Source organism: Ornithodoros turicata, chromosome 1 (genome assembly GCF_037126465.1).
Source record: "Ornithodoros turicata isolate Travis chromosome 1, ASM3712646v1, whole genome shotgun sequence".
NCBI classification, from domain to species: Eukaryota; Metazoa; Arthropoda; class Arachnida; order Ixodida; family Argasidae; genus Ornithodoros; species Ornithodoros turicata.
Window position 1 is genome coordinate 131081929 of NC_088201.1, and position 24687 is coordinate 131106615.

General features: G+C 44.1%; 1 protein-coding gene across 1 annotated transcript in view; it reads right to left on the reverse strand.

The window, feature by feature from the left end:
- Positions 1 to 4553: 4553 nt before the first annotated feature.
- LOC135369047 (uncharacterized) overlaps positions 4554 to 24687 on the reverse strand; it is an 87278-nt gene continuing 67144 nt past the window's right edge. The window contains exons 2-5 of the mRNA XM_064602672.1: positions 14151 to 14299; positions 11985 to 12061; positions 6391 to 6471; positions 4554 to 4725 (exon numbers count right to left, since the gene is read on the reverse strand). Coding sequence (XP_064458742.1) covers positions 4589 to 4725; positions 6391 to 6471; positions 11985 to 12061; positions 14151 to 14299 — 444 coding nt within the window. The 3' untranslated portion in view covers positions 4554 to 4588. The remainder of the gene's footprint in view (positions 4726 to 6390; positions 6472 to 11984; positions 12062 to 14150; positions 14300 to 24687) is intronic.

Here is a 24687-nt window from a genome sequence, read left to right on the forward strand (position 1 = left end):
GCGAGCGGCACCTCTGGATCATTTGCCCTGGAATACCCCTGCTGTATGTTCAGACGAAAACGCAGAAAGAGGCAGAAGAGGTGGGCACGAGCCGAGCCGTAAATAACTCCATTTTATCGTACGCTGTACCTGTCATCTCATTCGATGAAGAGGATAAAGAACATCTCAGCACGCGCGCTTCGCACTGTTCCGATCACTGATCTCTATGTATAAAGGCTGGATCGCGCATGGGAGAGCGGCTCGTGGAGGAGAGGCGTGCCTTCGGGCCGCCATGTTGGTGGGCCCTAAAGTGCTGTGTGTGCCCATAGAAAACAATGGAGGCAACAGAGATTGTGAGTATTTATTGCGCTGCAAGCATTGGTCGTTGTTTGTCATCACACAATTTTGTAAGGTGCCAGTATACTGATGTATCCTAACAGTGTTTCACAGGTGTCCTGCCGTTCGATTCTTAATTACGTTATGTTTTGCATTCCGAAACTAGACCGTCACTGCAGTGGAGCGCTGGGGATTGTACTACAGCACGTTTCCCAGCCAATATTTCAATAAGAAACGACTTGAGGTTAACAACAACCATGTATATAATATCCCGTACTGCGTTCTGGACAAAAATTGTTCCATAAAGAACGGTCCGGGAAAAGATATACTCGCATGGCAGAAAGAGATCGTTCTGTAGAATCACTGCCGTTGTTTTAGCCGTGTATGCGTTTAGTATGATTTATATCAAGCATCGCCTTAGAAAGAGTCTTTTAGTAAACGACAGCGGTGCTTTGCCTCCCAAATATGGACACACCGAAGCAGTCCAAATAATTACTTCACACACACACACACACACAGTCGTTAGGACAGTTAATCAGGTAGTGATGTAAGCTTAATCAATTAAGTTACTTAGAAAGTGGTAACACCTCCTTGAGACACAGGACTTTTCATCTCTTTTTGAAGTACAGCCCTTCTATGTTTGTTTGCTTCTTCCTTTATTTGTTCTGATTATTTGCAGGCGCGGTTGTGCCAAACTGAATGTCCCTCTCCAGCACTCACATGCTTTTGTTGAATACAACTGCAGCGTGAGAAAAGTTGCTTGGGGACGGGGTCCTGCTATCCAGTGCTGACTTTGTCATGCTTGTTATGTGGAGCATGTTCCAGAAAATGCAGCTCCACATATGGTCTTCAAATTGCAACAGGGCTATTTGGAGCTTGAAACAGTTGTGATTTTGTCATTTTGGCCCTCGTGTACCCAGTCTGTGAAACGCAAACAAAAAAGTCTAACACGATATGCTTTTGTAATGAAGATCACTGATGATGAGTAAGGAGAATATACGAGTTCAAGTTTATTCAATATTTTATATCATTCATTATATTATTCAACATTTTATGTCAAGTTTATACAACATCACGTTTATTCATGTTCAAGATTTATTTCTTGCACTTATGCGTTTCAGGATACAATGAACGTGCAGGGAGGTCGCAAAAGACTACATTTATTGTTTTGTGACCTTGCTACAATGGCAATATATATTTTAGGAATGACAATGGTCAGGTACGCTCTCTCAATTTTAGGTTGGAATGAGCAATGAATAGCAACTTCCCTCCTGATATTTTCTCATATATGCTAAATTTTAAATTTAATGTGATCGAATATGTGATAATATAATAATAATATATAAGAATATAATATGTGATAAATGAATGTGATCAACAGTAGATGTAAACAACATGAGTAGCCAGAGAAGTGCATTCTCAATAAATAATTTTCTTCTTATAGCGTATATGTGCATGCCTATTAACTGAAACAATTATCACAGTTCCCTGACAAGTTTTAATTTCTGAGAGCGTACTGTAGAGGCTGCTTAGATCTACAACAGTTCATACAAGGTGAATGCCTTTAAAAATCCCATGTGACACATATGCCTTTACTTTCTGGAGGTGCTGTGGTAGTCAAAGTTTGTGGGCATTACGCAGGTTCTGCACCCATTTCTTGAGTATGTCGAGGCAGCTGTGAAGCAACCTGCATTGATGATGATTCTTCCAATTTGTATGGTGCATCGACAACAAAGGAAATAATACATCAGAACATTGGTTTGGGTGCAACCAGTTAAAAATGAATATGTTGTTTAATAAATGTATTGGACAAATCTTAAAACATCAGTTTAAAACATGGCTTACAATCCCTGTATCTTCTACAAATTAAAAACCATTCTAAAAAGAATATGGGGAACTCTTCTAAAAAGAATTATAATCTCTAATTATTATATTGCTGGGTGAAGGAGCCTAAAGTCTAAGGTGTGTTTCTGATGTGAACATGTAAGAAAATATGCAAAACTGAGAGAGGCTAACCACAGTGCGTGCACTGAGGTTGTTCTTTCCTGTAAAGTAGAAACCAGTGGATGAGGAACGTGATACTTACCTGTACACCCAGCCGTATCACACTGCACAGATTATTCACTGGGTAGCCCTCATGACGAAACCTGTATTGAGAGACCACTTTTGCCTTAAAAACTGCTAAAAATAGCACGACACGCTACAAATTATTACTATCGTAACAAGCTCACGATACAGCTCAGACACAAAGGCGTTAGTCAAGTCGCGCCACACCACCGTTACGTAGGATTCTTTGTCACAAATCAAACCAAGGCACAGAACAATACCAATACATCAAGAAAGGTGACAATCGTGGTCTTATTATGACGTAATACCAAACTTGTGCGCGAAGGTAATTCAAAGAAATGAATGTGGCACTTGCTTCCGCATAGAACACCGTGTACCATGCTAACAATGCATGCAAAAAAGTGCTCGAGTGCTTGCACATATATTGATGACAACACTACCTGTGTAGTGTAACATGTTCTTTTAAGCATATTATGCACTCAAACTGTATTTGCCGCCGGGTAAAATGCAAGTGTGCTCGATTGAACGTCGGAAGAGCGATCAAGCAACCTGCATCCTGTGCTCGTTTTGGACAAAAAAACACTTCATAATGGTCAACTACATATACAGAATGGACAACTTTATTCCTTGATGAAGAGTGACTCACCTGTATAAATTTAGGCCCTGTAACCTTGCCAGTACGGTTGGTACGACCGCAATTGCAAGAAGTTGCCATGATCGCTGCGGCGATTGTAGTGGGTACAGTAAGATGGCGGCCGGTTTCTTCACGCTCGCGCTCCCTATCCGCGATCCAGCCTTTTACAATCGAGATCAGTGGTTCCGATATCATTCCTTTCGCGTGATCGTAACCTAGGTTGCTGTGACGACAGGTCATGTCACATGACTTAAGCACAATTCTGTCCGAATGAATGTAAACTGTCAACATGTAAACCAATAACTTGCATATCAAAAACCTTTTAACATCAGCACGGTCAGACATGCCGCATATTCAATGGACCATTTCTGGATACGCGTGTGCGCATGCCCAGCCACTTCTGGCGGCGGCCGCCTTGTTTGTTGATATGAAAACATGCTGTAGGCTGTGATGCGAGTTGGCGAAGCTTTTTCTCGCAATGCATGTATGTGTCAACTGCCGAAACAGGAAGGGCATGAATGTCGGTGTATGGTTCTTCCGTTTCCCACCCTAAAAGCATCACCTAAAGGTGCGGGAGCTTTGCATTCGCGCCGTTGAGCGCATGAAAAAAGATGGTTCCGTGTGGATGCCGACGAACAGCTCGCGTGTCACGCTCTCCGTCCCCAACATCTTTCTCTTTGCCGGTGTTGGCGCATGCGCTTTAAAGCTTCTTGCAATGCCTGTAATGTGTTGCGTGGAACAGTACCAGCGTCGCCATAATAGTTGGCATGAAAACATGGCGTGTTATGAATAAGCCTGAATAAGTTTTCCTGTGGTTTTTTAGGGTGTATCACGTGGTGTTTGCTACCACAGAAGCAGGGTATGTCATTCAAAACAAATGTTATCTTGATGATGATGATGATTGGAAGAAAAAATGCTAGCTACGCCCACGTGGTGTGCTGTGAGTTGTGTCGTCCTTTTGGTTGTTTCCTGGCAAGGGGGTTTTTATCGTTTTTAAAGTTTGAAATATATACTTTGCCTGTCCTGTCCTGCTTCTGCATTCAGCCGGCGCCTGTGTTCTATGGGCCAGTGGTTCGAACCGGTCGGGTCCTACACCCGGAAGGGACTCTAGGTGGCAGATCCCACAGTCCAAGACTCCGTACGGAGGCTCGTCACTTTTTAAATATCTCTAAATTATCTATACTTTTGTCCTTCTACAGCTCTTTGCAGCTCGCCTTAGCTTATTTCTTGGCCTACGCTTCTAGAAAACATAATGTACAAATATAATGTTTCGATACGAACATACCGAATGACGTGCAAGAACACCGCCCAGTACGAATCTGTTGCCATTGCTACATTCTGGAAAGCCGCTTGTTATATGCGCATCTGTCTTTCTTTCTCTTCCATTTAAGGCATGTTAACGTCCCTTTCCGTCAGGTATGCCGCCTCTTTTAGTAAACATGACGTTAACTCACTTCATGCCTCCCTTCATTTGTATAGTTGGAAGGAAAACTTTGTTTAGGATCTGTTCATTTTAATTCCTCAGTAATAGGGCATTATTATTTCGAACATCGCAAGTTCTTCAATATTTTATTACACACTTCCGTAGACTTGTGCACAGTCGTGCTGATACAGCGGAATCTTCTTGGGTCCGCACAGATAGTCATACATTTCCACACAGCAGAGATCGACGTTGAATAGGACGGTCACTATCATTACGCAGGCGTTCCCTGTCGGAACATGACACCATAAATATGTTATGCCCATGAAAAAAGACATTATGCGGCGTTTACTGGGGTGGCGAACGAACAACTTGAAATAAAGCTAATGAAAATACAACCATAAATGTGTGCACTGCCTGACGACATTCGTAGTTACGTCGTGGCAGAAGCCAGAAGCATTACTGAATCGTGTGACCTGTCCGTTTAAGCCGTCAACTTATTTCTCTGCAATGGAAGGGCCATAGGAGGTTATGACTAACTTTCTACGACGGCTTTAATGAATATATCTATACTACGGGGAACTTGGCCGCCACCTTGCCGCATGATTTCACTAAAATCCATAGAGCTCGAGAACCGTAACCGGAAGCCTTGAAGCGCGGCAGGAGACCAGTAGGTGTTAAGCTATTAAAGTGCGACAGAAAATAATTGAAGGCAAAGGATACATGGAAGAAGGGAGAAAAGGACGCGCCCGAGAGGAGAGAAATGTTTCATGCAGCGGCGTAGCCAGAAATATATTTCGGGAGGGGTTCTACGGGGACTTTATATGGGAGACGAGGATTCCTCCTCGTTTCCCTCTCCCAAATGCGCTACCAAAGCTACCATTTCGGGGGATGAACACCCAGAACCTCCCCTGGCTATGCCAGCGGTGTGGCACAACTGACGGATGAGCAGAGGGTGAGTTTTAGCTTGCTCGATGTCCCGTAGCATTATCGGTAACGATAATGTAGGGGTTACGTTCGCCGAAAACGCCAATGAGTGAATGTGCATGCGCTGTGTAATTTGGTTCTCAAAACAAGTGTCATGTTTCCTACTCGTTACTGCAGTGTTATATACGTATATATGTTATATATAAACTCTTCTTACTCAGATATTTGCTTTCAAGGGGAATGGTACAGATTTGTGAGTGACACACATTTTTTGTGCTGAAACGACCAGCAGCTGTATTTTTGGGAAATTGGCATACAGGGCGCAAGTCCTACATGTCTCTACGTCTCTTTTTTTTCCCTCGCATTAAACATACCCCCCCCCCCCCCCCCGACGTGTGCGTTTTTTCTCTTTTTCTATAGCCCTTGCATATGGAAGAGTGGGCACTAAAACTGAAACGGAACGGGCACTTTACATTTTCGTTTTGTCATCTAGGGATAGGGTTACTAATTTCAGAAGGGCATGAACAGCACTCTACATACGTCAGCAAGTTAGAGGAGGAGGTAGCAACACTTGGCTAACAACCGCTTAGGGACAATTTCAGTGCAATAAGCATTTCAAATGTGCATACACGAAATACACGAACGGAGTTAATCTGGATCCCGTGAATGGCAGTCACTAATATTTTTTATCAGCAAATAAACAAAACCTGTTAAATAACCGTCGGGTAGCAAATGTGGAGTAACTGGACTGATCTGTTAAGAATTGAACGCGACTGGCAAAACTATAAACGACTCAATTAAGGTATCGAAACTGCTTCGATGAAACTGGTGAAATGAATAATGAAACTGAATAATAACTTCAGTAAAACGGTGTTCTGTCAGGCGTTCGATTAAATATCCCAGAACCATGGGACCTCAAATGAGGTCACGCATCATTATGCAGCGGTTTCCTGTAACAATGATGGCAGTCCTGTTTTGTATACACACATGAAAGTTTGGCAGTTCCATAGGCTGCAAAGTTACTTACTATTTACGGTGACTGGATTCAAAATAATGCAGTTCCCATACTGGGCATACAAAGCCCGGAAGGGAATGTACGTGCCGTTAACTGTAACGAGAAAAAACATTATGCATTGAACGCTTTCTCATTTCTAGTGTAGAACTCATAATTTGATTCAGTAACATCAGCCATAATTGAGCGTTGTAGTCACTAGATATAAAGAGCAGCGAATGTCAAAGTGAAGCACAGACAGTGCAAGTTTTATTTCGTGCCAAATGGGACATTATTGCGCTTCAGCCACTTGCGGTCCGAAAGGAAATCGTGGAGCCAGCTGAACAGTCGATCAGACACTCCCAAAAACTGCAAAGCGTGGAGCACACAAACGTGCGAGACGGTATCATATCCGCGCTTGATGTCCAGGAAAACCGATACAAGGATCCGCCGATGAGCACGAGCATGTTGGACTGTACGCTCTAAGAAAAAAAGTAGTAAAACGGGGAGTAATTGCAGCTTCTACTCCCCTAGTCTGCCCCCCCCCCCAATTACTCCCCATTTTAGTCCCCTAACCCAACATTTAGTCCCGACGTTTACTCCCCAGGACTGCAAATTGTCACTAAACTTCGCGAATGGTCTCCTGAATGCAAAAGTCTACGTAAATATGTGCCCTTGGTCAATTTGAACGACATAAGGCTGTATAACACACAACGTAGCAATTTTCCAGCCACACAGAGTAAGAAACAGTTCGCGCATCTTTCTTCGCAAATTGTGCCCTAGTATGGCGCAAGATTTTATATCACTCGATATATCACGGTTGACGGTTTGCTTCAAAGTATCTTCATGCATGCGTGCCAATTATGTACCTGGGACTCTTACAACAGCGCGTGAAATGCGGTCTTCACTCTGTGACATTGATTTACTCCCGTGCATTTCCTCCCGAAAGGGACTATTTTTTGTGGCAATGCAATTACTCCACAAAAGGAGTAAAACTACTCCTTTTTTTTTCTTAGAGTGGAGAGAGTAGGTCGAGAACTGGATCCTTGGAGCTTCCGTGGCGACGAAATCCAGCCATTTCTTCGGGGGACACTCCTTGTTTTTCGAGCCACCAGTCGAAGCGATGCAAAACCATTCTCTCCATAAATTTTCCCATTCAGCTAGTCAGGCTCACAGGGCGAAAGGAGGCTAGGGCATTTGGGGGTTTGCCTGGTTTCAGGATGGGAACAACTAATGCCTTATTCCAGGTAGATGGTGCGGATCACTGTCGCCAAGACGTATTATAAACATGAAGGAGAGCTTGGAGTGACCGCTCGTCAAGGTCTCGCAGTGCGGCATAGGTGATTTTATCTGGACCTGGGGGGGGGGGGGGGGCGATTGCGCAATCACAAGGCTCAACGCAGTCGTCAGCTCGATTAGAGTAAAGTCGCGGTCCATAACCTCCGGTGGACGGGGCCAGTCTAGGTGAATTTCTGTCGTCAAGCTCTGGACAAAATTGATGTGTACGGCAGTCGTCGAGGCAGCCGCCGGTGTCGTTAGGACGACGGAGAAGTCTGCCGCTAGCGCGATTTCGTCTACGCCCTTAACGACAGGCAATGCCGCGAGATGATTCTTCTATGGGGGCGCATCCTTCGGAGCACGCTAAAGTAACGCGATAACTTAAGAAAGAAGACCGGAAGCGTTGGCGTACGTTTTGTCACCGCCTTTCCCCGTTTAACCCGACCACAAAGATCTGGAGTACAATTCGAGGTACAGGCGTCGCCACCCTTAACCGTAGCGCGGGAGCGCGTGGCCTGCTTGGATGCCACCGCCGCCTTGTGTCGATGCTCGGACGAGGTGGGGTAGACACTCTGGGGCCCTGGTGCATAAGCACCCCCTCTCGACGGGGACACGGAAAGTACGCACGGATCACCTATACTTACTTATGCAGGGTGTCCCAGAAAACGTGTCATTGAATTATAATAAAAAAACTACGCCACCTAGAATCATGCGGTCAAGAGCATTTGTTATTAGGTTTTTGCCACCTCCTAATGTGAATGTCATGTACTCCAAGTTTAATTATGTAAATATTTGCGAACTCAACTCGGAAATTTGCCAAGTAAAGGTCACTTTTTTACCCCACCAATATGAAGAGCGTGCCGAATTCACTCAAATTCATGATAATTCACAGTGATATTTACGAGCTATCCCATCGGAAAAAATAGCCGAATATCATGCTTTTCGGAGCACCGGACCATAGCGCGCGATGACTTTTTGAGCGCAATCGCTTTCAGTGCGACGAAAGGAGGTTCCGAAGCCAGCCCACAGAGTGATAGTAGAAAAAGTAACAGTTCCTAAAATTGGGAGTGGGAAAGCATTATCCCAGCGAAAGTCGGACGTGATAAGCCGTGCCTGTTTGATCTCTTTCTGCGATGTCGGGGAGGGCTGGGCTTCCAACCTCCTTCCGTCGGGCTTACAAAGATTGCGCTGAAAAATTCATCGTGCGCTATTCTGTGCGACCTCCGTAGAGCATGATGTTCGGCTATTTTTTCCGATGGGATAGCTCCTGAATATCCCTGTCAATTATCATTAATTTGACTAAATTAGACACGCTCTTCACATTGGTGGGGTAAAAAAGTGACCTTTGCTAGGCAAATTTCCGACTTAAGCTCGCAAAAATTTACATAATTAAACTTACGTTACACGACATTCACATGAGGAGGTGGCAAAAACCTAGTAAGAGCAAATGCCATTGACAGCATGACTCTAGGTGGTGTAGTTTTTTTATTATAATTCAATGACACGTTTTCTGGGAAACCCTGTATATACTTACGATACACATACTTTGTGATGCAGAGCACGAATTTCGAGCTGGTTTGTCAACCGCATCTGCAGTCTTGGCTGTTAGTGATAAGATACATCAGGCCTTGAATGATTCACATGTGACTGTTGGTCTTTTTGTCGATCTGCGGAGAGCGTTCGACACTGTTGATCACTATATCCTTCTTTATAAGCTTTATTGTTACGGCTTTCGTAGTTGTGTATGGCGTTTCTTGAAAATTTCTTTCTTCACGCACTAGGTATACGAGCATTGACGGCGAGTATTCTGTTCCTATGCCAATTGACATTGGCGTGCCCCAGGCCTCTGTTTTGGGCCCTGTCTTGTTCTCTCTGTATATCAATGACCTTCCACTGGTGTCCGATATTTTGTCAACCTACATGTATGCCGATGATACTGTTGATACTTTGTATAGTTCCTCAAACACTTCTGATATAGGCCCTGGAATGTCCTTTGAGGCCAACAAAATCGCTCAGTGGTTCGAAGCGAATCGTTTATCTTTGAACACGAGTAAGACGAAGTTTGTTATTTTCTCTAGATCATCTATCAGTAGTACTCACATTAATATTACCGTTGAGAATCAAGCTGTGGAACAAGTGCAATGGAAGTACAAATGCAGTGTGGAAATTAAATATTTGGGAGTGTTGCTGGACTCATCTTTTTCTTGGAGGCCGCATATTGACAAAGTCGCAAAAAATATATCACAGTCCTGTCACGTATTATTCCTTGCTAGACTGTACTTCCCCCTGCATGTGCTACGTCAACTGTACTTTGCTTTGGTCCAGTGTCACTTGACTTACTGTGTTACCTCATGGGGCAATGCATTTCCAACATACCTTGAGCGTCTATTCAAACTGCAAAAGAGAGCTGTCAGAATTATAACATTATCCAATAGTCGAACCTCATGCGTTGGGTTGTTCAGTGAATTGAATATTTTGCCTTTTCCCGATCTGATTCGTGAAAGATGTACTTTGCTTGTCTTTTCTATTGTAACGACAAATGTGCCCTACAATAGCTCTGTATTTAAAAAATGCAATAGAAGCAATCCAAGTGTTGCTTTACAAGATTACATTTTGTATAGGCCAAAGAATGCATATGGTACCACGTGACTGTGTGCTTTGGTACGAGACTGTGGAATCACTGGAATGCCTTACCGTTTGATGTGAAGACTAGTCATTGTTTTGCCGCGAAGTTGAGACAACATATACTTGCCACATCAAAACACTTGAAAACTGTTTAGTTTTTCAGTTGCCGCTTCAACGTTGATGTTTTAACTGTGTGTCGATGATGTTTTACACTGTGTGTCGCAGGAGCCTGTGCAGCAGGAGGAGCCTGTGTGTGCCAGGAGCCTGTGTGTCGCAGGAGCCTCCACTAGCATGCGCTATTGACCATGTACAACAGTATTCCTTTGGCTGCAATGCCTTGTGTTTTTGAAATAATAATAAAATAAATAAATAAATACTCGGCTACCTATCTGCAGACACTTCAGCGATAAGAAAATCAGTATACAAGCAAAAATATCAGTGTGTTTTTGAGGAATTTGCACCTGCACAAACCGAATCTGTCCTCAGCACCATGAAATAAAATAAAAATATATGTGATAACACCTATCATGGCGAACAGAACGCTCAGAGCAAACATGGATGAGCCTACAGTGTTTGCATATGCCTCAAACTTATTTCAAAATATTGTGCCCCTCAAGCTCGCCCTTCAACAAACCGGCATTTAGGTAAAGCGTGGTAGATAAGGCACACGAGCAGTTAGTGTGCCTGTTTTGCGAGAGCGTAAGGTGACACTACACAGCAGGCGATCCATTCGTACCGCTCCGATTCCCCTGAGCTCAACCGAGGGGGCGGTCGCGTACCATGGTCCTAGAGTCTCCACCCCAGCATCGACGCAAGGCGGCGCTGCCGTGCAAGCAGGCCACGCGCTCCGGTTAACGGTGGCGACGCCTGTACACATAACGTTCTGCTTTACACCATTAAAAATGAGCTTCACCACATGGCATGCTCCTAGCCAGCCATCATCCCGAATGACATCGTTCTCGTCCCTGATTTGTTGAAAACGGGAGGCGGAGCCTATTTTGTAGCCATAATGCAGTACATAACGGCTCCACATAATAGGCTCCGCCTCCCGTTACAAACAAATCAGGAGCGAGAACGTTGTCATTGGGGATGATGGTTGGCTAGGAGCGTGCTATATGTAGTGAATATACGGACCTATCAGATTCGTCTATAGAAAGGTGTCCCAGCCAACAAGTTAAAATGTCCGTTTGGAGCCGACACAGTCGGTGAGCTAGCTTGGTAGAGTTCATAGCCCCTTTAAGTCTAACATCCGTCTGATATTTTTTATAATAGATATAAAATGTGTCATTATAATTACTTGGACGGCGTTACGAACGGCTTCTTGCGCAACGTAAATCTACACTCTTAAAAATGAACTTCACCTCATAGCACGCTCCTAGCCAACCACTATCTCGAATGATATCGTTATCTGTCCTGATTCGTTAAAAACGGGAGGCGTACGCCTTTTTTGTGACACTTATGCGGTTCATAAATGTCACAAAAAAGGCGTACGCCTCCCGTTTTCAACGAACCAGGGCAGATAACGATATCATTTGAGATTATGGTTGGCTAGGAGCGTGCTATGTGGTGAAGTTCATTTTTAAGAGTGTAGTGAACGTGAACATGGCGTACAGTGGTGGAGACTTAATATGATAAGCAACGAGTAACTGGCAGTGCTTGAAAGTAAGCATGAAGCACGGATAATATAGCTAGTAGAATGAATGGCCCTCTCCAAGCCTCGTGCTCACGTGGGTAATCCTGGATATTGCTGATGTTGTACCCACGGCCGGATCTCAGAAGATATGTAACGTTGTAATTTGCATTACTGAAAAGGAGACAAAAGACAACAGAAGTAGAGTTCAGCGAAAACTGTTCGCTCAACAAAATACTCCCACAGAGAGTGGAACACAAAGACGAACACGACAAATTATCGAATACGTATAACAGGTTTATTCCAAGGCGAGGTCTTTCACACCCATGAAGTTTAATAAAGAGGGAGAAGGCGAAAACCAAGGAATGCTCATACAGTTCCCTCTATTCTTAATATCTACTAGTCTGAGCAGGAATCCTTTGCCTCTATTTCATCTTTGCTTAGAACGGGGGCAAAAGGCTTCTCCTCGTGCAACTGGAGGTTAACAATGGAGGAAATCTTATAAGCACTCCAAAGGTTTCTCCTTATCCCTCTTCGTTCAAGGTGGTGTCCGCGAGGAAGCGGAATTGTAAAGTTAATGTGATATGCACTTCGAGATGCCTTCCAGGAAGAAAACCCGAAAAAGGTTCAGCAAAATTCGTTCCTGTTCTCTCTTTTTTTTTTATAAAAAATCAAAAACATCAAATTCGAAACCAACTTGCAGCTTCCGGTTGAAACTGTCCTTCCCTGCTTCGCCTCTTCTGGTGACGTAATTGGCATTGCCGGCGAGATTCCAAGTCGCACATCTGTGGGCGTCGCAGGGCTGGTTGCAATCCGATACCACCGAAAGCATTAACGGATATGTTTCTAGCAACTATTCGGCAGCACATTGTCAATCGGAAGACAGCATTTTGTGACGTTCAGCCTGCTTTCATAGCCGACTCTAATGACGTGCTCTGCACACTGTTGCTTGGATTCAGCTAGGAGCGCGCAGCCGGACACAAATTCTGATTAAATTCATTTTCTCATGTTTCCGACTGTTTAAAAACGAAATATTCCTGTTACATCTATGTTTGGCACAGACTGTTCTGGTTAAACCTTCAGTTCAACTGTCTTTTTTGTCCGGACACCACCTTTAAAGGGAATGTAACGTGAACAGTAAACGTTTAGGGACTGTGCTTTTCTGAAAGCCCGTAACTTGGACGCTTCAGATATGTAATAGCTCTGCTCTAGATTGAGCTTTTATTTTACGAAATTTCAGAGTTTCAAATATTACGGGCTCCAAGACGCGGCAACCCTGAGTCGACTCGCGCGCCCTCTATTGAGAACGCGAGCGCCTAGGCTAGCCAGTTGGCTCGGCATCGCCCGCTACAATGTGCGCTTTCGTCGTCGAAGGTGAACGGTTGGTTGGGTTGGTGCGTTTCGGAACACTACAGCGTAAACGAGACAACCGTATAAATCGCGTCGATGAGAGTTTTTCCATGCAGCTGCGATACAAAGCGACTTTCGCAGCTCTCACCTTCTCGTCACTCTGTTCACGCCGGGAACATGAATAATAGCAGAGGACTAGACGATACGGAGACACGGAGTGAAAGGCCAACAGATGGCGCACATGGCGCAGATATTCTTGTGGGTTGCTTAAAACCGAACTACTCGAGAGTTGCTGTCATTCTTCAAAACAGGTCTAGCAGTAATTAGTGATCTGTCCTAAACGCGTTACGTAGAACATTAACGTCACGTGATGCCAGTCCGCCAAGCCGAGGCGGCCTCCAATGTTTCCCATGGCGGACGTCTGTGAACGCTGCGATCCCGAACTTATCAGTCGTTGAAATTCGGTAGTACGTGTAATATGAAAGATTGAGACGTTGACGCATCGTTTACTTCAGGATATTCTGTCAATTCGGCGTGGTTTCTGATGGTTTACCGTTTTTATGTGTTTTGAATGTCGCATTTGACTAATAATACTCGAAAAAGAGCGCCAGATAATTAGTTGGAAAGCGAGAGTACTTGCAAGAGCATTCAATGCAATTAAATAATGAAGCGCGGATATAGAAAGAGTTTGTTCGAAGTCCTGGCACAGCCTTGTTAAGTGATGTGATGAGATGACCGTCTGAGCAATAAGTGCAAGGAGGACACAAGGGTATCCTATTATATAAAAATACATAAATAAACGGCACCCTGAAGGGTGTGAGAACAAGCGCCAGTGAAAGCGCTATGATCAATGTAGAAAGACCGTGGACAGATGTCCAATCCCTCGTCCTGGTATAACATAACTAATACTTACACCTTACCGTCCTTTGTCATGTGAGCGTTGTTAAACTTCACGCGTCCATTCTCAACAGGAGCGAGCTGCTTCTCGACAAAACACTTGTCACCCGTCTCCTGTTCGTAGTTCTTCCAACAGCCGTAGTACATCGTCGGGTATTGGAAAGCCTGAAACACATGACGAACGGTACTTTTTCATGTGGAAGTAGTATGCAATGCAACGCAAACAGAAGAACTTCCGCAACGGCGGAAATACCGCAAGAAGTGTCTTCCAACACAGAGTTGATACAAATTGGTAAGAATCCCTGGCTCAACGTCCCGACAGCTACGATCATGAGCGGCGACACAGTTGTCGATCGATCTGTGGATTAGTTTTGCCCACCTGAGGTTTCTTAAAGGTGTGCTGATAGGCGATATCTAGGATTGCGGGTTGTCCGATTTATCTGAGAAAACTGTGGATTTTAGATACCCCAGGAGCAATCGAGGAATGTACCCTGTAAAAACTGAACTTCACCGCGTTGCATGCTCTGCGCCAACCACTGCCACGAATGATAGGGCTACCGCTTCTGATTCGAGGAGAGAGGGAGACGTACGCCTTTTTCTGCCAATTATCATACATGCAAACTGACACAAAAAATGCGTACGCTCCCCTCTCTCTCATAGTTCTCATAGTGAGTTTCTACTTTTAGAGTGTAGAAACTTGTCAAACGCGGCCAACACAAGTGATAAGAAGATAAAAGCACTGTAACTACTGTTTATTAAAGGGTCTCTGACCAGAAGCTGGAGGGACTCTTCCGCAATGGCTACAGATAGAATACAGAAAAGTAACTTGACATACGAAAATGCATGCCTCAACACCTCGTAGTTTTCGTAAACTCGAATTTTACACATCGCGGTTTAAGCCGACGATGGCACACCTAGCCTCAAACTGGTCATCCCACTGGGATGACGTCAAACGCCCATGCAATCAGCGCGCAGAATGCCGTCACGTGATCAAGCACAACTACAATTTTCTGCAAGAACCAACAATTTTACGCCAATATACTGTTGTCAAAATGTCTGGAAGTAAAAGGTATGTACATACTTCGACATCTGCGTCCTGTTTTATAACTGCGATAATCCAATTAGCGACTTTCTTGGAAAGAGGAACTAGCTACGAGCTACGACTACTTTCGGGATCCAGCGAGCCGTTTCATAGCGTTAGTGTAGTGTGCGTATTTCCAAGTTTTCTTTTTTATATCTTTTGGAACAACCGACAAATTTATCGAGGTACACTGTTGGACTTCATTTCACATGCCTCTCGGTGATCCATGGGGCTATCACGGACCACTTGATCTCTCTCAATCGTGTTCATACATTGTACAACCTACGTCATCAGCCTGACATGCTTCAACCTCCTTCTTCACGTACAAATTATGGTATATTTTCAATGTCTTTCTTTGGTTCCAAGGTATGGAATTCCCTACCGTTGCATATCAGAACCCTGTCTTCCTTTTTTCAATTTAAGAGGTATTCCCGTTTACATCTCTCACAATGGTAATGGGACACGAAAGCTCTATGATTTAGTAATGATCTCTTCCTTTCTTTCTTGACATAACACGCCCTTGATATGACTTATAATATTGTTTTATCTATGTCGGTAATGCTCTTTGCTTACTATAGGTTGCACCATAATGTTTCACTTTCCTTGTCAATGCAATTTTGTCAATTGTTTGTCAATGTCTTTTTTTTTTTTCTTTCTTTCCCACAAGGCTTGTTATATATTCATGTACGTCTGTGTATCTACTGCTGGGACTGTTACACAGGGCACGCCCTCACAGTCCCATTTGTAATTCATTGAAACTCAGAAAGAGTAAATAAAACCTGAAACCTAAAACCTGAAACCTGAAACCTGGTGTCGTCAAAGCGATATTTCTCGGCGGGCATTCAGTTCCATACGATACTGCGCGTTCAACCGCAGCGGCAGCTATGGCTTGACAGTATTGGAGAGTGTCCTGACAGCGACGTTGAGAACTGCAGATTTTGCAAATCGCATTTGGAGAATGCAGACTATGAGAGGGACCCGTCAGTTGAGCAACAACTGGGTTTGAGTACAAAGAACCTCTGCCTACAGCAGTTCGAAGTGCCTTTCCTTGAATCTACCTTCCAAGACTTGCACCTATATAGACGTGACGAGGTTAGTGACTTCGGTATAATTTATGCAGTGATTAGTCTGCTTGTGAGAATTACGTTGTGTCGTGCAGATGTTAGGAGGTCATTTACGCAACAAAGAATAAAAATGATGGAAGTCAATTGAAGGTTACGCACTAAATCAAAAGATATACTGTGGAATCCCGTGTGTTGTTCAGAATGCAGCCATGCCAATGCAGTAAGCAACATCCACAGTACGCAAAATGAAGGTGTGTATTCCGAATCTAGGTGTAACATTTTAATTGTCACAGCAGTGTGCACCAATGTAGTTCATAACTTCCTTGGACAAGATATGGAACCAATTGTTGGAAATACAAGGCAGGGATGAGGTACAAGTTTTATTCTATTTGTTTGCCTTGTAATATACAGCATACTGCACATAGTAAAGCAGGGCTGTGGATTCTACACCAACCCAGTTGAAATGCTTAGTTTACTCCAAGCTGTGCTATTGTTGTCTGATCTGGGGAAACACCACAGGGAGCAACTACGATTAAACTGCAGTGCACCAAAAGAAAAAAAAAAAAAAAGAACGGGATGGCCTCGTGTACGACAACCATGTCTACAGGTGCAATGTGCTGGACCCGCGTTGCAAAGAGGCCAACCAGGGGTGCCACTGTAACCCATCCAGCCAGCCCCTCAGCTCCTTCAATAAGACATGCAAAATACAGTAGACAAAGTGTTCACGTGGAAATTAGACATTTACACAAAATTGCCTTACAAATTCAGGATCTTTTTAGCGCCATCACAGACACTTGCCATTACGGTATGAAATCCATCACTGTGCCACCTTACAAGGTTCCACTGCTACGGACGAACTACGGAAGTCAGCAGGCACCATTCCTTTTCCGAACAAATTCGGTCACCTGATTGGATACGGCCTTCCTGTGTCCAGTTTCAAAACAGAGTTTCACAAACTTGTTGAAGTCTTATTAGAGACATCTGTTATGTTTGTGTGTGGGGGGGGGGGGTGAATATGTGCACACCTCGGTGCAATTGTGTAGTTTATTCGTGTGATTGTGATTTGCTGTATGCTCGTAGTGGTAATATCTCAGTTATCGCACACTGTATTGGTGCTAGGCACCTCATCAGGCTGATGCCTTTCGTGCCTGGTAGCCTCATTTAATTTTCTATGAACTGAGATCCTCATAAGTTTTTTTTTTTAACAATGTTAGGGTGATGACCTCATGGAAATCGAAGGAACAGGATAGGAAGACATCTGCAATGGTCATGACAGTTGTCCGTCATGTGCGGGACCTATTTCTTCTATAAATGTGGTATACAGGGTGTTTCATGAAAATCCCCCGGCTGAATAATCCGTGAACAGGTGGCGCTATGGAAGAAATTTCTTTTCGGTTAAGATCCTTGAGACATCGGCCATGAGCGGCTCATTTGCATACGCTCACTAATTAGATAAGCATCTTAGCTTTTCACTTTCACTTCGCACGCTTTTGGAACCTCTGTTTCACGCATCGGGACCTTCAGCGAAAAATATTGCAAGAAAAAAATCGCATCGACACTTAGTGATTTTTTCGAGTAATTAATCGGTTTCGGTTTACATATTTCTTGCGCGGAGCAGCGCATCAGTGCCCTCTTTCGATCAGCTGTCCGGCTGTCAATTTCGTGTGCATCCGCCTAGCTGGTTGACACATGGTGGTTGACGGAAGGTTAGGAACAGCCGCCAGAGACGCTTTGATATTACTTCTCAAAGCGACTGGTAAACAGCACAGCCGGTTCTGTCATTCCATAGGTGAGATAACGTGCTGTTATCATGGATGATGACGAATGCGCCGCGGGCGCTATGAACTAGTGGGCATACTCTTAAAAATTAATTACAACACATAGCACGCTCATAGCAAACCATCATCCCGAATGACAACGTTCTCGCCCGATTTGTTGAAGACGGGAGGCGGAGCCTTTCTTTTTGTCCTTATGTTCCTTATGTTAAGTTCATTTTAAGATTGCAGAGAAGGACAGGGAACACCAATGCGTCTCCTGCGGTTTAGCGGTGTTCCTTATCTTCCGTCACCCCCGTGTGCCAACCAGGCGGATGAGCACGAAATTGACAACCGGATAGCTGATCCAAAGTTTAGTTACTCGAAAAAATCACTAAGTGTCGATGCGTTTTTTTTTTCTTGCAATATTTTTCGCTGAAGCTCCCGATGCGTAAAACAGAGGTTCCATAAGCGTGCGAAGTAAAAGTTAAAAGTTAAGATGCTTATCTAATTAGTGAGCCTATGCAAATGAGCCGCTCACTACTCATTTCATGGCCGATGTACCAAGGATCTTTACCGAAAAGAAATTTCTTCGATAGCGCCAACTGTTCACGAATTATTCAGCCGGGGGATTTTCGTGAAACACCCTGTATAGAGTGAAGTTGTTACTAACAAAAAATTTTTGTGCCTTTAAAGGAATCTACAGGTGGAGAGCATGCGTAAGGACTTGACATATATCAATACAACTTAGACCTGCCAGTTGAACATGATATGTGTGACTTGAGTTACTGAGCTTCTGCAGGTTTGATGCATGTATATGTTGAAACATGAAAGACAGAGTGCTAAAAATGTATCTAAGGTGAAAAATTGAGCACTTCATTGCAGCAATTCTATCAATTTATTTTCAGCATTAGGGGAAATGCATAGTGTTGGCAAGATGACCTGTGTTATACTTCCTGACCATCTGCTATTGGAGTTCCACGTCCTAGTTATTATATATGATAGGTGTTTGAGGTTATTACATATTTATTATGCAGGTTTTCTACCTGTGAGTTTCTGCAAATGTGCTCCGCGGTGATCATGCTGGACAGAGAGCTATGCCAGTATAATAACAGTGACTAATGTTCTCCTGCCCCTAAAACGTGACTGTCACTGAGCAAGCAGAGGGTAGCATACAAGGGGTTGCTGAAGACAGCTCAAGTAAATTTGAAACTCGAACAAAAAAACTTCATCATGAAAGAAGGTAGCCAGCTATAAAACTCGAACTCACATCTTCTGGATTACCGATGCAGGGCTCCTACCAATTGAGCTAAGCTAACACACCTTTCCAATGTCTTCCAAGGGTGCGTCATCTGAAGGTGATGTCATCCTTCAGGTGACGCACCATTGCAAGTCACTGGAGTGGAGTGTTAGCTTAGCTCAATTGGAAAGAGCCCTGGATCGGTAATCCAGAAGATGTGAGTTCGAGTCCTACTGCTGGCTGCCATCTTTCATGATAAAGTTTTTTTTATTCGAGTTTCAAATTTACTTGAGTTGTCTTCAGCAACCCCTTGTATGCTACCCTCTGCTTGCTCAGTGACAGTCACGTTTTAGGGGCAGGAGCCGCACGCACCATTGCAAGTCACTGGAGAGGAGTGTTAGCTTAGCTCAGTTGGAAACAGCCCCAGCTGGATCGGTAATCCAAAAGATGTGGGTTCGAGTCCTACTGCTGGCTAACCTTTTCAGTGACTTCCTTCTTTCATCATTCATGTCTTAGGCACTTGAGGCTTTGTATGTATTTGGCCTTTCTATGTGTTCCAGCCTCAGAACATCAATTGCCATCATGTTCAAAATAACTTCGTCATGCTGTCATAGTTGGAGCATCCTTCATGCATATTATTCTAAAACAATGGCTGCTAAAAATGTGCCAGACACCGTTACCAAGGGTGCCGTCTGTCTCATGTGAAACATGATTTTTTCCAGAAGCCCAATAATGAATGACGCTGCATCACATATGCCCATGTAGCACATGGTGGGATAATAGACGTCTAACCCAGGGATAAGTTGAGACTTTAGGGCTAGGTCTAAAACTAGACGTCTACTAGACCTCTACGGGGTTAGATGTTTAGTGAATGTCTGCATCTAGATGTCTACTAGACCTCTACAGGGTTATACATTTAGTAGACATCTCAGTTTAGAAGTCTACTAGACGTCTACGGGGTTATACATTTAGTAGACATCTCAATTTGGAAGTCTACTATAGACCTCCAGAGTTTTAGGTGTTATTTAGACTGGTACTAAAAATGGCTCACGAGACACCACCGACGCGTTCCAGGCTAAAAATCTCCCTTTCGCGTCGTATTGCAGCTCGTATGAATTGTTTACCACACTTAAAGACTCCCAATGTCGTGCCTTTTTCTTCTTTTTTTTTTCTTGCGTGTGCAAGGGGGATATGTAGGGGTAAAATATGCGTAAAGGTTGCCAGGTTGGTGAGAGTTACGAGGACCTGCTGATCGGCATTCGTTTGCTGAGGCTGCAGGCAAGGCCGGTGTGAGGGGGGATGGGGGGCAGCGGGGGATGGGGCAGCAGAACCAAGGCCTGTCGTAATCATACAAAGAAGAAGTACTAAACTGTCTTATCACGACGGTATCGTGAGGAGGGGGTCCCGGCAGTCAACGTCGAGCCCAGCCTGTGTCTGTGAGAAATCGTTGCAGGGCGTCTGTCGCAAAGCGTTAGGATGGTGGATTGTTTCTTTCAGACACTTTCGTATGAGGGTACTATGTCGTATTTGGAACTAACGTTGAAATTGTTCTACTCTGTTTGGCTACTTCTGTTTCCTAGCTACTGCACTAATCCCACGGGTGATTCCCTTTCTGTTTTTCTGTGTGTGTGTTTTTTTTTTCTGCCAATAAATTACCCCCCCTTCCACGGGTGATGGAGTTAGCAGACAAGATCGACCAGAGCCGTGTATGAGCTCGATTTTTTGCAGCCCTCTCTCCCCCTCTTCACCACCCCCCTCCCGCGCATGGGATCTCAGGAAAACCAGTTCCGCCATGGAGCTCGGAAATGCGACGCTTAATAATTGTAGAAGAAACATTACCTTTTTTAAAGAAAGCAAGTGGTTCAGGTAGCATTGTATAAGCATACGCAAAAAACCATTTTTTCACACAAAGCGAAGTATCTGCAGCAGAAGTGGAGACGAAAGAGGAGACCATTTGGAGCAATACGCAACATAATTAGCTTGTGAGCCGTTCTTGTGCTCTCCAGTTTTTTTTAATATAAACGGTGAGCACAAAGTTCACATGAGAGACCGAAGGAAATCATCGTAACGCTCATGTCAGAGCGTCGCACGTTCAAATCACGTCTTCGCAATTACGCAGAAGTTTACAAGAAATGGAGCTGCAGGTGCCAACCAGGGAGACTACATAGCTCCTGAAGCCATCCAGTTATTTGTAGAAGGAGGAGGTAGCTGAAAGAAGACAAAACACACACACATTTGCTGCGTGTTACACGAGCACATCCACAGCTTTCGATGCACTAGTAGCATCTGAAGGTGGACAATGAAATAATAGTGTAGCTGCACTGCAGATGAAATTACGATCCTCAAGGATGCCTTTAAAATTAACCGCCCACAACCAGCAAACTTTCCTCCTAGAGTCCGAAACTCCGAGCGAGCTTCCGAGCTTCGCCAGAACAGAAGAAAAAAGCCGAACCGCCGAACTCCTCCCTGACTCCATGCCTCCTCCTCTCTGTTCTCCTTCTCTTTTTCGAACAGCGCAGCGCCACGTGACTTCTGCACCACGTGACCCTCTCCTTTTCAATTTGCAAGTCTGTGCACGCGGTTTTCGCGCTGAGAGCCAGCTCGTTCGCATTGGAAAAAGTCCGCGTGATTTCAAATGCTTGAGAACAGTTCCTTTATGGTACACGTGTTGTTATAACTTCATAGTGAAGCTCTTACTTCTAGCTATTGTTTTCGAAATCTGTGCAACATTGTACTACATGTACACTCTTAAAAATGAACTTCACCGCGTAGCACGCTCACAGCCAACCATCATCTCGAATGATATCGTTATCTACCCTGATTTGTTGAAAACGGGAGGCGTACGCCTTTTGTGTGACACTTATGCTGTTCGTAATTGTCACAAAAAAAGGCGTACGCCTCCCGTTTTCAGTAAATCAGGTCAGATAACGATATCATTCGTGATGATGGTTGGCTAGGAGCGTGCTATGCGGTGAAGTTCATTTCTAAGAGTGTACACTCTTAGAAATGAACTTCGAATGCCCAAGACTAATGTGTCCCTCCCTTTCCCCGGTCCCGCTGCGGGCAGTCTCGTCAGGTTGGAAGGTATGCGAACAGGACGTTCGGATCATTTGGCGAATGAATGACCCATAAGGATTTCCTGGTGTCGTTTTTTCATAGAGTTAATTTACATTAGTCACATTTGTCAGCTGAGCATAACAATGTTCAACTGACAAATATTGGACTGTGGTGTTATGAGTGGTGTTACTATGTAGTCCATTCCTTTCTCTATGTCACTTGGTAAGCATTATGCATGCAGGCATTCTACCAAAGGGTAGTACATTCGACAGCATTTTTGGGGGCTCAGAATCCATTGGAATTTGTTCGTAAATATTTGCAACTTGATATTTTGCGTTTGAGGAGTTACAGAGTCAGCCTGATCAGGGAATATAAGTAACTGGAGTTTAATATTTCAATATTATCTCTAGAAGTTCAACACTATGTGTTGTGATATTATGGGCATTATACTATCTAGTTATTGTCTAGCCGTTGATAAGCGCTTGAGCCATTATTGGTTTGTCGCAATGTTGCGCGATCGTATGCATATGCTGGTCACTTTTGCAGTGTTTTAATAGCTTTACTTAAAATAAAGTTTTGTCAAAATGTGTTTCATATGTGAGCTACTGTATGTCACTTTCACACGCACACACTCCTGAAACAGTACACACATACAGAGAAGCTTTTAGGTGAGGTCTAAGTAAAGACTAATGAATAATCCTAGACATTATGGCTAATTAAGGGCTAGTACAGGGCTAGGAGCCACCTCAGTCTGGTGTATAAATGATCTCAAGTTGGGCTAGCGCGCGGTAGACGTTGAATGTCTAAGTTGAGTCGTGTAGGTGGCGTAACCTGGTATCGGGCCACTACATCCAACGTGCCATTACATCCAACGAGTCGTTACATCCAGCGATGGATGTAACGGCTCGTTGGATGTACTGGCACGTTGGATGTAACGGCATGTTGGATGTAACGGCTCGTTGGATGTAATGGCACGTTTAATGTAAGAGCATGGAGTGGTCCCCTTTGTTCAGGCTCCATTCAGAAGTTGATGGCGGAGGCTGAATGAGTTAGAATTCCTGGGCATTTATCTGCATATAGTCGTCGTATCTCAGAGTTACTACTATTATTGTGATCATCATCATCATCATAAATCTTTGCCCTTGATCAGCGGGCATATATCTGCTACATTAGCATTTGTGGTCCTGGTTCTTCAGAGTACTACTATTATTGTTATCATCATCATCATCATCATAAATCTTTGCCCTTGATCAGCGGGCGAAACATAGACAACAACTTTTGTTTTTTTGCTGGCATCGTCTCGTGAGCGGGGAAGCTGTACAAATTGCTAAACTATTATCGGAGTAATAAGAACTAATAAACAATAAATAATTGGTAAGTCGCACGTTTACACGTCACAATGGCTGGCAAGAGATAATAGAAGTTTGGAAAATGAGAAATTACCGCTGGTGAGCTTTTGTCCGTGCTCCGCACTTCACGGGCGAGCTTTCGTCCGCGCGACACATTTGACGTTGAGCGTGAAAACTAGAAAAAATTCGGGGAAGTGTTAAGGGGTCCTTTAAACGCCTATAGGCCCGATTTCACCCACAGCGATTAGCTTCTGAACGCAGTTTTCGTTAACATAAACTGAGATCCGATCATTCCGAGGCGCCAGGTCTCTGGCGTTAATCGGTGGTGGTGAAACCGGCTATTAGAAAACTCACGTTTTATTGAGTAAGTATTGCACCGCTTTACCCCTGACGGTTTCAGCTACCGAGTTCAAACAAAATACGGAACAAAAATAATGCTGCTCATCAACTGCGTAAAAGTAAGTTTAACGTCGGTAGCCGCGGAGGATGGGCTATTGTTCCGAAACCTTACTCCGTGTCATGTTTACGTATTATACTGACGGCAGAGCTGGTGCCGATAGAGGTCGCAAACAACGACATCGTTGCTTGAGTTCACACTCCAAATCAAAGAATATCGAAGCGTCCGGTCATTGATGCACCTCAAGTATCAAATCTTTTTATTCATTATGCAGTTAGTCATCACGTACGAGGAAGAATACCGACGCTGACAACACGTCGAAGGTATTGAACATGGTCGTCATAAGATATGTGGTAGCGCATAAAATGCTGTCGAAACAGTTCCATTTCGTCGGCGAGGCGTGCGTTCCTCTGACGAACTCGCTGTTCTTGTGGCCGCGGTGTCGTCGCTGGGTCGTGCAGAAGTAATCGCAGGCGGTATTTTGCTGCATGTTGTACCTTCTGAAGGAACGAGATCACCTCTGCAAGACGTGGGTGCTGGTTCGGAAGCTGGTCATGTAAACTATTGTGCCACCCCTCTACGAAATTTGTAGTGCGAGGGCCAGAGTTCCC